This window comes from Scyliorhinus torazame, chromosome 13 (assembly GCF_047496885.1).
Source record: "Scyliorhinus torazame isolate Kashiwa2021f chromosome 13, sScyTor2.1, whole genome shotgun sequence".
Classification (NCBI taxonomy): domain Eukaryota; kingdom Metazoa; phylum Chordata; class Chondrichthyes; order Carcharhiniformes; family Scyliorhinidae; genus Scyliorhinus; species Scyliorhinus torazame.
In genome coordinates, this window is record NC_092719.1 from 218,601,306 (window position 1) to 218,617,062 (window position 15,757).

At 45.7% G+C, this 15,757-nt stretch overlaps 1 protein-coding gene across 2 annotated transcripts in view; it reads left to right on the forward strand.

The window, feature by feature from the left end:
• rab7a (RAB7a, member RAS oncogene family) overlaps window positions 1-15,757 on the forward strand; it is a 56,567-nt gene that overhangs the window by 31,158 nt on the left and 9,652 nt on the right. For both annotated transcript variants that reach the window (XM_072473067.1, XM_072473069.1), the window contains exon 2: window positions 3,102-3,163. In XM_072473067.1, the coding sequence (XP_072329168.1) occupies window positions 3,111-3,163 (53 nt within the window). In that variant the 5' untranslated portion in view covers window positions 3,102-3,110. The remainder of the gene's footprint in view (window positions 1-3,101; window positions 3,164-15,757) is intronic.

Here is a 15,757-nt window from a genome sequence, read left to right on the forward strand (position 1 = left end):
TCTTTGGGTTGCGGAGGAGAAACCCACGCAAACATGCCGAATGTGAAGAGCTGGGATCGAATCTGGGACCTTGGTGCTGAGGCAGCAGTGCTAACCACTGCGCGACCATGCTACCCACAGAGGGGTGTTGTCCGAGGGTGATTGGGGAGGATGTGATGGGATTTGTTAAGGGCAGACATGTTGCCATCTCATGTGAGGCAGCTGCTGAATGTGGTGTTTTAGAGGGGAAGGTGGTGGTGGCATTAGATGTGGAAGAGTTTGATTTGGTGGACTTATTTGGTAGTGTTGGAGAAATTGGGTGGAAATTTGTGACATGGGTGCACATGCTGTATAAAGAGCCAATGGCAAGCATATGCACAATTGGTATGAATTCAGGGTATTTTTCTTTACACTGGGGAACAAGGTAGGGGTGCCCCGAGCCCCCTTACTCGCATTGGGGATAAACCCCTTGCTGTTGTGCTAAGGAGCTCTGTTGTGGAAGGGGTAGTGAGGGAGGGTGGGCTGTGGTGCATCAGGTGTCCTTGTATGTGGCTGTTTTGTATATTCCAGAACCAGGCTCCTTGGTGGGGAACATAATGGGTTGCTTCAAAAGATTTAGGATGTTTTTGGTTTGAGCTGAATTTGGGGGGGGGGGGGGGGAAGAAGGGGTGAGTCAGGGTAAGGGGGGGGGGGAGAAAGAAGAGTGAGTCAGGGTAGGGGGGGGTGCTGCCATTCCATCAGGCAGCGTCTCTTTGGATGTCCTGGCATGCAGGTGGCCCAGGATTGAGCAGGTCTCAGAAGTTCAATTTCTCTAGCTTGGTGGAGAGGGTGAAGGCTGGTTTGTGAGATGGGATTATCTTCCTTTGTCATTAGCGGGCTGGGTGTAAAGTGGAAGAGGAATATTTTACTGTGACTTTTGTTTCTGTGCCTGCCCAAGGTTTGTCTGGGCAGGGAAGGCAGCCAGGATAAGGAAGGTGATACAGTTAGGGGAATTGGGCCTCCTGAATCTGATATACTATTATTGGGTGGCAAATGCAGAGAAGGTTCCGGGCTGGGCTTGAGGGGTGGGGGGGGGGGGGGGGGGGAGAGGGAGGAGGAGGGAGGGGGTGGATGATGTCTTATGAGTGACGTATATATGTTTTGGTTCAGTATTTGGCATTGCAGACTGCTGCAGAGGCAGATGTCTTGGCCTTCACCTTGCTGATTGCTTGCAGGCAGGTCTTAATGGGGTGGAGGTCAGCTCCTCCACCCTGTGCAATGGCATGACGGGGGGGGGGGGGGCGGGGCTGCTATAGTTCTTGGCCCTGGAGAAGTTGAAATGTGCTTAAAAGGTGTGGGGAAAGAGGACAGGACAAGTGATGGGTTCTACAAAAGTTAGGTTAATGTTGCATTTTTGGAGAGTTGGTTACTGTTGGGGGAGGAGAAGGGTTGGGGGGTGGAAAGGCGTTCAATGTGTTGGGTGAGCTTTGTTGCTATTGCAAATGTAAAATTTGGGATAAAATATACTTTACAAAAAAAGAGGCTGTGGTTTTATTGAATCACGAGTGGTCTGCAAATTCGTATGTTCTTATTGGAGATGCATCTTTTGGATGAGACTGTCTGCCCCCTTTGGTCAGTATCTGTTTCGAGAAAATCATTATCCCTTGGAGCACCATTCTTTTGATAAAGTAATCTGGTCATGCTATTGTTTGCTGTGTTTGTTGCATTTCAGCACTTTGACTGTAAGGTGCTTTGTGTGGTTATGGATACTAATTTAGTTAGTTGAGATGAAATGAAAATCACTTATTGTCACAAGTAGGCTTCAAATGAAGTTACTGTGAAAAGCCCCTAGTCGCCACATTCCGACACCTGTTCGGGGAGGCTGTTACGGGAATTGAACCGTGCTGCTGGCCTGCCTTGGTCTTTCAAAGTCAGTGATTTTAGCCCTGTGCTAAAAGGAGGTGGGAGGGTAGGGTGACATTGGAGAAACAGTCAAGGGTTAGTCTGTTTTGAACTATACTGTATAGGAAGTTTATACACCTGATCAAACTACAGGTGTAAAGATGAAGGTGCCCTGCAAAGTTGTCTGATTGTAATGTTATGGGTCAGGGTTTAGAGAACCCCAAAGTGTATCATGGAGTTCGCCTGACCCACAACTTTAAATAGATTGTGGTATGGGGAGCGCACGGCCCACTCTACAGGTGTGGTACAGCTGAAATGGAGAAGTGTTTTTAAAGCAAAATGTTTATACTATGAACTCCAGTTAACCTTTGTTAAACCTACAGTGAACATCTTGGCAACCATTAATTCAAATACAACCCCCAAAGAATACACTTCAAGTAATTCTTAAACTGTCCTTTTAACATCCAGAAGACTTTATTAACAACAAACTGTTTTCAGCAGAAGCACATCAAGTTAAAGTCACTACTAAGAGCAGCTATTAGTTTTAAATTATCAAAGGATCGATTTTCCTTCTGGCCGTGACTGCAGCTATCCAGCTCTGAAAACTAAACTAAAACACCCTGCAGCAAACAGCCTAAAATGAAACTAAAAAGCTGACCGACAGCCCAGCTCCACCCACTCTCTGACATCACTGCCACTCTCTGACATCACTGCAGTAATAAACACCCATTTTGTAAACTCACTACAGATACTTATATACACCAATTTAAACATCCATTTCTTAAAGGTGCACTCGCAGCATGACAGTAAAATATATGGGTTTAATGTTGAATCAGAATTTGAACGTTGTAATCTTCAGCTGGACCTTGTCTGTCTGGCTCTTGCTCTCTCGTGCTCTCGTTTCCCCCCCCCCCCCCCCTTGCATTTACTATTATGACCAGTTTACTCTTCGAGGGAAAAATCAAATGGATCTGTTTTGGAAACATTGTGTACATTTCCCAGAATAAGTTAATTCTTGGAATGTAGTGTGTTAACTTCCTCATACTTGGGACTTGTAGTATAGTGACTGGAGTCATATGCAGGTCCAACCAGGCAGGTGTAGCGAGCTCCCTTCTCTGAAGAATGTGGTTCATGCCTGCAATATTGCATTATAGGAAAAGGAACATTAGTAATGTCCTGTCTTAACCAATCAGCAACCCTCTGACCAATATATTTGCCTAAACAAAATCCATTTTTTCCAGCTTTAAAAGATGACGTCAAGGAAGAAGGTTTTGCTGAAAGTCATCATCCTGGGAGATTCCGGGTAAGGTTTATTTCTGCTACTTGTTTTACAGAAGCTGAAAATTGTGATCCTGGACCAGACCCCAATGTTTAAATTGTGTTCTCCAGGAGTGATTTCGCAAATAGGGATTTGTACATTAAAACCAACTTTATTACTAAAATTAAAATCTAATTTTTATTTATTTAATTATATCTTTAACATAAGAAAATGGCTTGCAATTGCCTCTGAACAATGCTATCAATACAGTTACACAAACCCTAACTGCTATCTTTACTTCCATTCAAACACAAGCATAGATCCTAGATTTACAGTGCGGAAGGAGGCCATTCAGCCCATAGAGTCTGCACCGGCTCTTGGAAAGAGCACCCTACCCAATGTCAACACCTCTCTTTCTCCCCCCCCCCCCCCCCCCATCCCCATAACCCAGTAACCCCACCCAACACTAAGGGCAATTTTGGACACCAAGGGCAATTTATCATGGCCAATCCACCTAACCTGCACATCTTTGGACTGTGGGAGGTAACTGGAGCACCCGGAGGAAACCCACGCACACACTGGGAGGATGTGCAGACTCCGCACAGACAGTGACCCAAGCTGGAATCTAACCTGGGACCCTGGAGCTGTGAAGCAATTGTGCTATCCACAATGCTACCGTACTCTCCGATCCCAATCCATAGAACATTACAGCGCAGTACAGGCCCTTCGGCCCTCGATGTTGCGCCAACCTGTGAAACCACTCTAAAGCCCATCTACACTATTCCCTTATCGTCCATATGTCTATCCAATGATCATTTGAATGCCCTTGGTGTTGGCAAGTCCACTACTGTTGCAGGCAGGGCATTCCATGCCCTTACTACTGAGTGAAGCACCTACCTCTGACATCTGTCTTAGCTTTGATTTAAAGCTATGTCCCCTCGTGCTCGACATCACCATCCGAGGAAGAAGACTCTCGCTGTCCACCCTATCCCATCCTCTGATCATCTTGTATGCCTCAATTAAGTCACCTCTTAACCTTCTTCTTTCTAACGAAAACAGCCTCAAGTCCCTCAGCCTTTCCTCGTAAGATCTTCCCTCCATACCATGCAACATTCTGGTAAATCTCCTCTGCACCCTTTCCAATGCTTTCACATCCTTCCTATAATGCAGTGACCAGAATTGCACGCAATACTCCAAATGCGGAAGCACCAGTTTTGTACAGCTGCAACATGATTTCGTAGCTCCAACTCAATCCCTCTACCAATAAAAGCTAACACACCGTACGCCGCCTTAAACCCTCAACCTGGGTGGCAACTTTCAGGGATCTATGTACATGGACACCGAGATCTCTCTGCTCATCCACACTGCCAAGAATCTCACCATTAGCCCAGTACTCAGTCTTCCTGTTATTCCTTCCAAAATGAATCACCTCACACTTTTCTGCATTAAACTCCATTTGCCACCTCTCAGCCCAGTGCTGCAGCTTATCTATGTCCCTCTGTAACTTGTAACATCCTTCCGCACTGTCCACAACTCCCCCGACTTTAGTGTCATCTGTAAATTTACTCACCCATCCTTCTACGCCCTCCTCCAGGTCATTTATAAAAATGACAAACAGCAGTGGCCCCAAAACAGATACATGTGGTAAACCACTAGTAACTGGACTCCAGTCTGAACATTTCCCATCAACCACCACCCTTTGTCGTCTTCCAGCTAGCCAATTTCTGATCCAAACTGCTAAACCACCCTGAATCCCATGCCTCTATTTTCTGCAGTAGCCTACTGTGGGGAACCTTATCAAACGCTTTACTGAAATCCATATACACCACCAACTGCTTTACCCTCATCCACCTGCTTGATCACCTTCTCAAAGAACTCAATAAGGTTTGTGAGGCACTACCTACCCTTCACAAAACCGTGTTGACTATCTCTAATCAAATTATTCCTTTCCAGATGATTATACATCCTATCTCTTATAAACCTTTCCAAGATTTTGCCCACAACAGAAGTAAGGCTCACTGGTCTATAGTTACCGGGGTTATCTCTACTCCCCTTCTTGAACAAGGGGACAACATTTGCTATCCTCGTCTTCTGGCACTATTCCTGTAGACAAAGATGGCTTAACGATCAAAGGCTCAGCAATCTCCTCCCTAGCTTCCCAGAGAATCCTAGGATTTAAAGTGATCTTAGAATCTCATTGTACTCTGCGAGACAATTTAGTGTGGCCAATCCACCTACCCTGCACATCTTTGGGTTGTGGGGAGGAGATCCCCACGGATACAGGGAGAATGTGCAAACTCCAGAACAGTGTCCTGGGGCTGGGATCGAACCCGGGTCCTCAGTGCTGTAGGTAGCTGTGCTCGCACCACTTCCGCCCTATTAGAATCTCATTCTATAGCCCAGATCCTCCTGTGTAATATCCTTAGTTGCTGCCAGATTAAGAAATTTGATCATTGTGCATATTTAAAGTAACATTCATTGTTGCTGGTCAATGTGACATAGCTAGTTCTACTCAGTGAACCCGACTTCTGAACAGGAACATGATCCAAGCGCACAGTCATTTTAAGGAACCTTGCCTATTGTACATCTAAAACCATGCTCTTAGTTTCAGATCAAACTTGTGCAGCAGACCCAATCGCCTTGTGCAGGTTCTTGCATTTAAAATAAGATAATTTTAAAGGTTCTGCAGTTTGTGAGATGTAGGAGTATTAAAGAATACAGCATGTGAACCTTCCAAGTCCTGATCAAATTGCTCTGTTTTAAACACCTGCATTTCCCATTAAAGACTGGAAAAGGGTTTATGGAATTGCATTTCCTGTGAACTTGTATTTTGTAGGGCAAGTATATTTTCCCCTCTTTGAATTCAAAGAACAATTATAAAGGAAATGGTCCTGCAAAGAGATGCTGGATAATTGGACAGCATCACCAGGATTTATGTCCAATTTGTACAGTAGGCCTTGCATCCCAAGATGTCAAACAATGACACCCAACCACCTAAGGCAGGTGATGTCTCATTATTCCTGTGCACATAACCTGCTGACTTGTTGTACAAGGGACATTGTGTATATTTGTGGAGTTGGAACAAATAGAGGAGAAATTTGGATCCTGCTGGTGGCAGAAGGGGGTAATTGGCATGAAGGAATTTGAATGTACTGCCTAAAGCAGGTTGGATCGGGGAACTGAGAATTGTGGTTTGAGTGAACAGCGGAGTAGGATTAATGGGATTGCTCTTGTCAAAGAGCTGTCACAAGCCAGTAGGCTTTCTATTTCACACACTTGACAATATGTTGGCATTGCATATCTGAATAAACTTTCTGGCATTGTACTGATTTCATTGATTCCTGTCCAACTGATCTTCTGTGATAGTTTGGCTTGTTCAGTTTGCTGTCTTTGTTTTCCTGCACTAAAATCAGCATTATTAATCTCGACCACCACTTTAAAATCTCCCATTTTTACAGCCTTGCTTTTTGCATCAGTCAGTGTGCAGTTTTTGGCCAGACTGAAATGTTCTGTCCAGTATTTAAGCCTAGGAATGGGCTCTGTAGCCATTATTCTGCTGCCTTTATTCTGCTGTCACCATATATCCCAGCCAGTGCTTAATCTCTATCCAGATGTTGAAAGTAAATGCTAGTTCATTAATTATCTAATGTCAGTCTTTACTGCAAGTTGCAAGAAAACGCCTCTTCCAGAGCCATAGACCTTTACTACTTTTATTAAAACTATTGATTTCAATTTTTGGTATTAATTAATCAGTGACTTTCTACAAATGGACACCAAAAGTGACATTACTCTAACTGGGTTCTGTACATTTTACTCTGCCACCTGTTAAACCCAAACTGCTCTGGTCACATGGCTTTCAGGCTTTACCTAGTCAGTGAAATGGATTTCATCCCCTGTATCTGTTCATCATTCTTTGTTCTGAATCGCCAAATATTTTCTGACATTAGATTATCTTGCCATCCACTTCATTGTCTATTTGATGCATTCCAATCAATGACCATTTAAAAAAAAATATATATATTTTTATTCTCCTTTTTCACATTTTCTCCCACATTTACACCCATCAACAATAATTAATAATCAGCAAGATATGTCAATCCCCATAATAACATGGACAGGACTGAAACATATGAATGTGATTCGTGCCTGTGGCCCCCCCCACCCCCCGCAACGCTCACACATGTCCTCTACTCCTTCAAAAAATCGGCTTATCCTTGCACTTATGAGGTGCGCTCTATATACCACCTTCAGCTGTATCAGCCCCAACCTCGCACATGAGGTGGAGGCATTCACTCTCCGGAGCACCTCACACCAGACCCCCTCCTCTATAACCTCTCCCAGCTCTTCCTCCCACTTTGCTTTGATCCCTTCCAGTGGTGCCTTATCCTCTTCCAGAATAGCTCCGTACACTGCTGACACTGCCCCCTTCTCCAGTCCCCTTGTCGTCAACACCTCCTCCAGCAATGTGGAGGCCGGTTCCTCTGGGAAGCGCTCTGTATCTCCTTCCTGGCAAAATCCCAAACCTGCATGTACCTAAACACTTCTCCCTGCTCTAGCCCATACTTCGCTTCCAGCTCCCTCAATCCTGCAAACCGACCCCGAAGAAACACATCTTTTAACGTCTTAACCCCCTTCTCTTCCCATTTCCGAAAACTTCCATCCCACCTCCCCTGCTCAAATCTGTGTTTCCCCCAAATCGGCATTTCCCTTGACCCTAAACCCTAAAGTGTTGGCGAAACTGCCTCCAGATTTTCAATGAAGCTATTATTACCGGACTCCCTGAATATTTCCCCGGAGCTATCGGGAGCGGCGCTGTTGCAAGTAACTTCAGCCCCGACCCCCTGCACAAACTCTCCTCCATTCTGACCCACTGAGAATCAACCCCTCTGACCCAGCTCCGCACTTTCTCCACGTTCGCCGCCCAGTAGTAGTACAACAGGTTCGCAAGACCCCAAGCCCCCTTCCCCTCTGTAGCAGCACCTTTCTCACTCTGGCCAGCTTCCCTCCCCATATGAATGAGGTAATCTTTCCCTCAATCGCCCTGAAAAAAGACTTTGGCAGGAAAATCGGTACAATGACCATTTTAACCCAAGCAAAATCTATTTGACCTGCTGTCTCTTACTATGTTCCATGTGTAAATGGGTTCACTGCATCCCTCAGTCCATCTAATTTAAATGGGCAAATGACTTCCCTTGATTGGAACCTGTGTATTTGTGTTGCCACAATTGGCACTAGTGAACTCCCTTTCACTGGTTACAAATGCCTTTTATATAATTTGTATAGTTATTTTAACTGAACTCACTGACTTTAATCTTTGATTTGATTATTCCTTTGCTACGCAGGCTGAGCATGCTGTGACAAGCCTCTGCCTTTCACAGGCTGCAAGAAATAGTCCGCATTAGGGGCATCATGGTAGCACAAGTGGATAGCATTGGCTTCACAGTGCCAGCGTCCCAGGTTCGATTCCCCGCTGGGTCACTGTCTGTGCGGAGTCTGCACGTTCTCCCCGTGTCTACGTGGGTTTCCTCCGGGTGCTCTGGTTTCCTCCCACGGTCCAAAGACGTGCAGGTTGGGTGGATTGGCCATGCTAAATTCCCTTAATGTCCAAAAAGGTTAGGAGGGGTTATTGGTTACAGGGATGGGGTGGAAGTGAGGGCTTAAGAGGGTTGGTGCAATGGCTGTATGCTCTGTCCTTCCAGCTGTTGAATCTTGGCTAGTTCTTTCCCTTTTCAGTGGAGGAGGCTGTGGCTCCATCACATGCCATCCTTCAAGTTGGTGTTACATGCAAAGTGTGTAGTCTAGTACTGTAGAGATTGCTGGTCAACTGACAGTGGTGGGTACCAGATACATGGTCCCACTTCAAGTATTTTTTCACCCCAGGTGATGTTGCTGCCAGGGTTATAGTGAGTATTGTAACCAACAGAGCTACAGATTGAGCTGAAAAGCAAGATTAGGCTAGAGAACACTCAGTGCACATGGGACTTTCTGTAAATTTTCCTTTCAAAATGAAGGTAATCGTGTGTCTTTCATTTAGCCCCACTCTCTTTACTCTGTGCTGCAAAGCCTCTGTTTATAGCACTGAAGCCAGAAGAATGTGGATTCAAGTCCCACTACAGGACTTTAGCACTGAAAGGCTGATGCTTCAGCAGTACTGAGGGGAGTGCAACATTGGAGCTGCCATCTTTTGATTTTCCCCTAAAATGAATAAGATTCTTCACTTTGAACAACAGGGGTTGTGGCCAATATTTATCCCTCCAGCATCTAAAACTAGGGGGCATCGTCTAAACATTAGGGCTAGACCATTCAGGTGAGCTGTTAGGAAGAACTGCTTCACTCAAAGGGGTGTTAGAGATTTGGAACTCTCTCCCACAAGCAGTTGCAGCTATGACAGTAATTTGGAGATTGTTTTTGTTAAGCAAAGTGGTGGGCCACAGATCAGCCTGATCTCATTGACTGGCAGGGCAGGCTCAAGGGGCTGAATGGCCTACTCCTGTTCTCTCATTGTTGTTTGTAGGACCATACTGTGTTCCTTACATTACAATCAGTGATTATTGTTGTCATTGTACCTGTAGGACTGCAAAGGTGTTCAAGTAGTGATAGAATTTCATTTTTTATTCAGATTACTTTGTCACCTTTGATTTGGTTTGGATTTATTGTCACATGTACCAAGGTACAATGAAAAGTATTCTTCTTGCAGTCCAGGCAGATCATCCCATGCATGAAAAACATAGGACATTAAATACATAGACATTGGGTGAAGCATATTGGTGTGTAGTGCTACTCGAAGAGATGTGTGGAGAGATCAGTTCAGTCTACAATAGGGTCATTCAGGACTCTGGTAACAGTGGGGAAGAAGCTGTTTTTGAATCTTAGTGCATGTTCTCAGACTTTGTATCTCCTGTCTGATGTGGAAGAGAATAACCAAGGTGGGAGGGTTTTTTGTTTATGCTAGTTATTTTCCCAAGGCGGTGGGAGGTTTTCACTGATGGGTGGGAGGTGGGTTCATGTGATGGACTATGTTCGCGACTGTTGTTCACAACTCTAGTTCTTGTGGTCTTGGGACCAGGCTGTGATGAACCCAGATAGGATGCTTTCAGTGCATCTGTAAAAATTGGGCCAGTGATGCAGCCAGATAGGCAGCACGGTAGCATTGTGGATAGCACAATTGCTTCACAGCGGCAGGGTCCCAGGTTCGATTCCGGCTTGGGGCACTGTCTGTGCGGAGGCTGCACATCCTCCCCGTGTGTGCGTGGGTTTTCTCCGGGTGCTCCGGTTTCCTCCCACAGTCCAAAGATGTGCGGGTTAAGTGGATTGGCCATGATAAATTGCCCTTGGTGTCCAAAATTGCCCTTAGTTGGGTGGGGTTACTGGGTTATGGGGGATAGTGTGGAGGTGTTGACCTTGGGTAGGGTGCTCTTTCCAAGAGCTGGTGCAGACTCGATGGGCCGAATGGCCTCCTTCTGCACTAAATTCTATGATGGGATGCTTTGTGGACATACTGAATTTCTTGAGGTATAGGCGCTGTGCTTTCTTGGTCGTAGTATCAACAAGGGTGGACCAGGATGGATTGATGTGTGCACTTGTACCCAATTCAATGGCAGTTTTTAGTGTGCCCAATCCACCTACCCTGCACATGTTTGGATTGTGGAAGTAAAACCCACGCAAACATGGGGACAATGTGCAAACTCCACAAGACCAGTGACCCAGAGCTGGGATCTTGATGCTGAGGCAGCAGTGCTAACCACTGTGCCACCATGCTGTCCTGTGCACTTAGGAATTTGAAGCTGTCAACCATCTCCACCTCGGCCTTGTTGATGCAGACAGGGATGTGCATGATCCTTTGCTTCCTGAAGTCAATAACCAGCTCCTTGGTTTTGCTGACAGAGGGAGAGATTGTTATGCTATGCGACTAGATTGTCTATCTCCCTCCTGTACTCCGATTCGATCCAATCCACTATGGTCATGCCGTCAGCAAATGTGTAGATGGAGTTGGAGTGACATTTTGCCACAGTTGTGTGTATAGAGGGTATAATAGGAGGCTAAGTACATAACCTTGTGGGGTTGGGTAATCTGATTACAAAATGAATGACAGAAAAAAGTTTACCTGAAATTACGCCTCGCACTTTTGCGACCAGAAATGTCTTGGATTTTCTGGTTTGGCTAAGTGTTGGCACTGGGTGGCTTCTGGGACAAGGAGGTGAACTAGCTGCGATCCAGTGACTCCCTGCTGCTGAGGGTGCAGGATCCTAGTGACTGTTAGACTTTTGTTCATATGGTTCATTTGTTTTAAATGCAGTGACTTGTTAAATATGCCAGTTGCATGATATGACAAATTAGAGTAACCAATTCTTTTCCAATTAAGGGGTAATTTAGCATGGCCAATCTGCACCTTTTGGGTTCTGGGGTTGAGACCCACAGGAAGAATGTGCAACTGCACGCGGTCAGTGATGGGGTTGGGATTGAACCCAGGTCCTCAATGCCATGAGGCAGCAGTGCTAACCACTTCCACCCCATGACGTGAGGTCTGGTAGTAGTTGAGGAAACTGTTGGCTCGTGTGTGGGGTATTTGGTGGAGGACTGGTTTAGCAGGGTTATCAGTATGATCACTGAATTGAGGTTTCCCTGTTTGATTTAGTAGCAGTCCTCATTAAAATTCAGTTTGTTGGAATAACTGAGCATTGTTATGCTGCAGTTTAAGGGGCATGTGAATAATAGTGACTGGAAAATTTGTTCCTGCATTTGCAGGCCCATTATGGGTTCCTGAGAGAAACCAAGTGGAACAAAGGCTTGATGTTTCATCAGTTGTATGTAGCTGCAGATTATGAAGACAGGCTGTTGCCACAGTGAGCTCTGTACTTGTGGCTGTAACTGGAGCTGCAGCCTGCACATAAACAAATCTGACATCATGCCTTCATCCAGCAAAACAAGTGGTGCATAATAAAATGGACAATCTCCGATTACATTGCCCAAGATGGTTTGTTCCTTTCCCCAGTGTCTTGTGATCTAAATTCTAGCATAATCTCTTGCAATCTCAGTTGCAACATGATGGTAACATTTAATTTTTTTAAATTTGTAGATAAACTTCAGATTAAGGCTGATATCAGGCCAATTGGTTGCTGTAACACTAGTTGGGTTGTTTTTCAGTTTGGTGGGACCAAACCTTTTCCAAAATAAATCCAGCCTCTGAAATTCTTGTTCAAACTGAAATTGCCTTTGGCTTCAATATTGGTTAAAGATTTGTAGCAGCGTAGTGCTTCCTTCATATCGTGAGTTGTGTAGGTAAACAAGTCTGTGCCAACTATGTGCACCAGAACTGCCTGTTCTGCCCAACTGCACTTTGCCCTGTCTTGACTCCATATGCTCCACCTACATCCTTGATTCCTACATATTGGTGGCAGTGTTAGCACTGCTGTCTCTCTGCACCATCAACCCAGATTTGATTCAGACCTTGGTGACTCTATAGCATTTGCATGTTCTCCCCATGTTGTGGGTTTCCTCCAGGTGTTCGGTTTCCTCCCACAGTTACACCATGTGCAGGTTGGGTGGATTGGCTGTGTTAAATTGCTCCTTGAACAAAACTATTTAGAAGGTCAATGTAGACTTTTTAAAAATATATATTTATTAAAGTTTTTTCTCCCTTACAAACAATAACCCCCCCCCCCCCCCATGAGAAATTGTGCAGAGCAAGATATATACATGGCAAAATGATATTTACACAGCTTTGTACACTGGCCCTCACCTGTACATGCCAGTTTCCCCAACCCTTCATGTTATCTCTTGCTAAGGTTGCTGCTGCTGACTGACCTTCCTCTAACGCTCCACGAGATAGTCTAGGAATGGTTGCCACCGCCTGTAAAAGCCCTGCGCAGACCCCCTCAAGGCGAACTTAATCCCCTCCAACTTTATGAACCCAGCCATATCATTTATCCAGGCTGGGGGGGCTTCGCCTCCTTCCACATTAGCAAGATCCTTCGCCGGGCTGCTAGGGACGCAAAGGCCAGAATGCCGGCCTCTTTCGCCTCCTGCACTCCCGGTTCGTCCACTACAAATATTGCTAGCCCCCAGCTTGGCTTGACCCGGACTTTCACCACCTGAGATATTGCACCCGCCACTCCTCTCCAGAACCCCTCCAGTGCTGGGCATGACCAAAACATATGGACATGGTTTGCTGGGCTCCCTGAGCACCTTCCACATCTGTCCTCCACCCCAAAGAACTTACTCAACCTCGCCCCTGTCAAGCGTGCTCTGTGGACCACCTTAAATTGTATCAGGCTGAGCCTGGCACACGAGGAGGAGGAATTAACCCTACCTAGGAGGTCAATGTAGACTTGATGGGCTGAATGGCCTCCTGCACAGGGATTCTGAACTTCCAGTTCCCTGGCCCTAACTGCCCCCTTTTCACCACGGATGTCCAATATCCCATACCTCAATTTCCCACCAGAATGGTCTAAGGGCTCTCCACTTGCTCAAACAGAGGCCTGAACCATCCCCATCCACTGCCACTCTATCTGGCTGAACTGTCCTTTCACTGAACAGTTGTCTCTTCCTCCAAACCAATGGCATGGCTATGGGTCCCAGTTTTGCCTGCATGGGGAAATGTGGAACATTTCCTGTTACAGCCCACTCTTTTTCAACTCTCAGTACATCAGTAGTTTCACTGTCGCTGCATCACTAACTGTAGAGGGAGAAGGAGATAACGTTTCAAATCTGGATGACTTTGTCAAGGCTGGAGAGAATTGGAGATGGGGTAATTTATGCGGTTCTGGGGGACTGGGTAGGGGGCCAGCGCTAGGTGGAGATTGACACTTTTGTCCACCATCTTTATGTCAATGGAGTGATTAAGGCTAAGAAGGGTGCTGATTTGAGATTGGAATGTGTGAATGGCAGTCATTCTCTCATTCTAATCTCAATGTCGGCAGTGATCTCTTCAGAATGTGAGGTTGAAAACCATTGGTTGGTTTGGATCTTCAAGGCCCACTCGGGCTGAATTCTCATTGTGTGATTCCCTCCAGGACACCAATTTAAGCTGAGCCTTGCCCACAGAAGATGTACTTCAGGTGTTTCAGTTTCTGATGTGGTCAGCTTGACTCTCCAATACCTTGTCGCAGTAAAACCATATCAGGGCAGCAGTTTTCATGAGGCCTTCAAGAGGTTAATGGGAGAGTAATCTGGGGAGTTCCCCCTCCCCAGCTCCTCTTCAGCCTTTGAATGTACACTAGCTGCTCTGTTTACCTGAAGGGAGTTCCAGCTCCGATTTGAGAAAGAATGCCACCCCTTCTGGGAGAGATTCCATTCTGCTCAGCTCTGCTGTTCCAAATTAAACTGAAACCGAATAGTCACCTAGCAGGGCATTCCAGAATAAAGCACCAATCCACATATCAAGGATCTACTTAGCTCCAGGATTGCAATGGAGTTGATTGGTTGCTAGTGAAGTCTGTCGAGATGTATTACTGCTGATGTCTGAGCACGTCCTGCAAGGTGTAGTGCCCAGCAAAGCCCAGGTGCAGGAATTATAACGGTCAAAAAACATGAATTAAGAATCCCGAGGGTTGCGTACACAAGAACTAGGAACAGGAGTAGGCCATCTGGCCCCTTGAGCCTGCACCGCCATTTAATGAGATCATGGCTGATCTTTGTGGACTCAGCTCCACTCTCCGGCCCGTACACCATATCCCCGAATCCCTTTATTCTTTAGAAAGGTATCTATCTTTTTCTTAAAAACGTTTAAAGAAGGAGCCTCAACTGCTTCACTGGGCAAGGAATTCCAGAGATTCACAACCCTTTGGGTGAAGACGTGCCTCCTACACTCCGTCCTAAATCTACTTCCCCTTATTTTGAGGCTATGCCCCCTAGTTCTGCTTTCCCCAACCAGTGGAAACAACCTGCCCACATCTATCCTATCTATTCCCTTCATAATCTTGTATGTTTCAATAAGATCCCCCCGCATCCTTCCAAAGTCCAATGAGTACAGTCCCAGTCTACTCAACCTCTCGTCATAATCTAATCCCCTCAACTCTGGGATCAACCTAGTGAATCTCCTCTGCACTCCCTCCAGTGCCAATATGTCCTTTCTCAGGTAAGGAGACCAAAACTGAACACAATACTCCAGATGTGGCCTCACCAACACCTTATACAATTGCAGCATAACCTCCCTAGTCTTGAACTCCATCCCTCTAGCAATGAAAGACCAAACTCGATTAGCCGCCTTAATCACCTGTGGCACCTGCACACCAACTGTTTGCGACCAAATTCGAAGGCCAACACGCTGGAGGAACACTGTTTTTAATTCTGCAACTAGTGTTAACTCCACTTTTACTTTCATCCATCAATCTGTTTCTCTTTCTCTTCTTTCCCCCCCCCCCCCCCCCCAATTGCCATCTATTCCCTGTTAAGTTGTCCTCTGACACCTGCTGCCACTAACACATTCTGATCTCTTATCAGCATCCTTCACAACCATTTACGTTCCCTTTGTCTTTTTATCCGCAATAACTTCTACCCAGCACCTGGTTCTCTCCAGCTGACCTCCTACATTAGCTCTATCCTCTCGTTGCAGATGCTGTCTGACCTGCTGAGATTGTCCAGCATTTTCTATTGTACCAGGATAACTGCTTGCTTCTGAGCTATGCTATGGGTTAATTT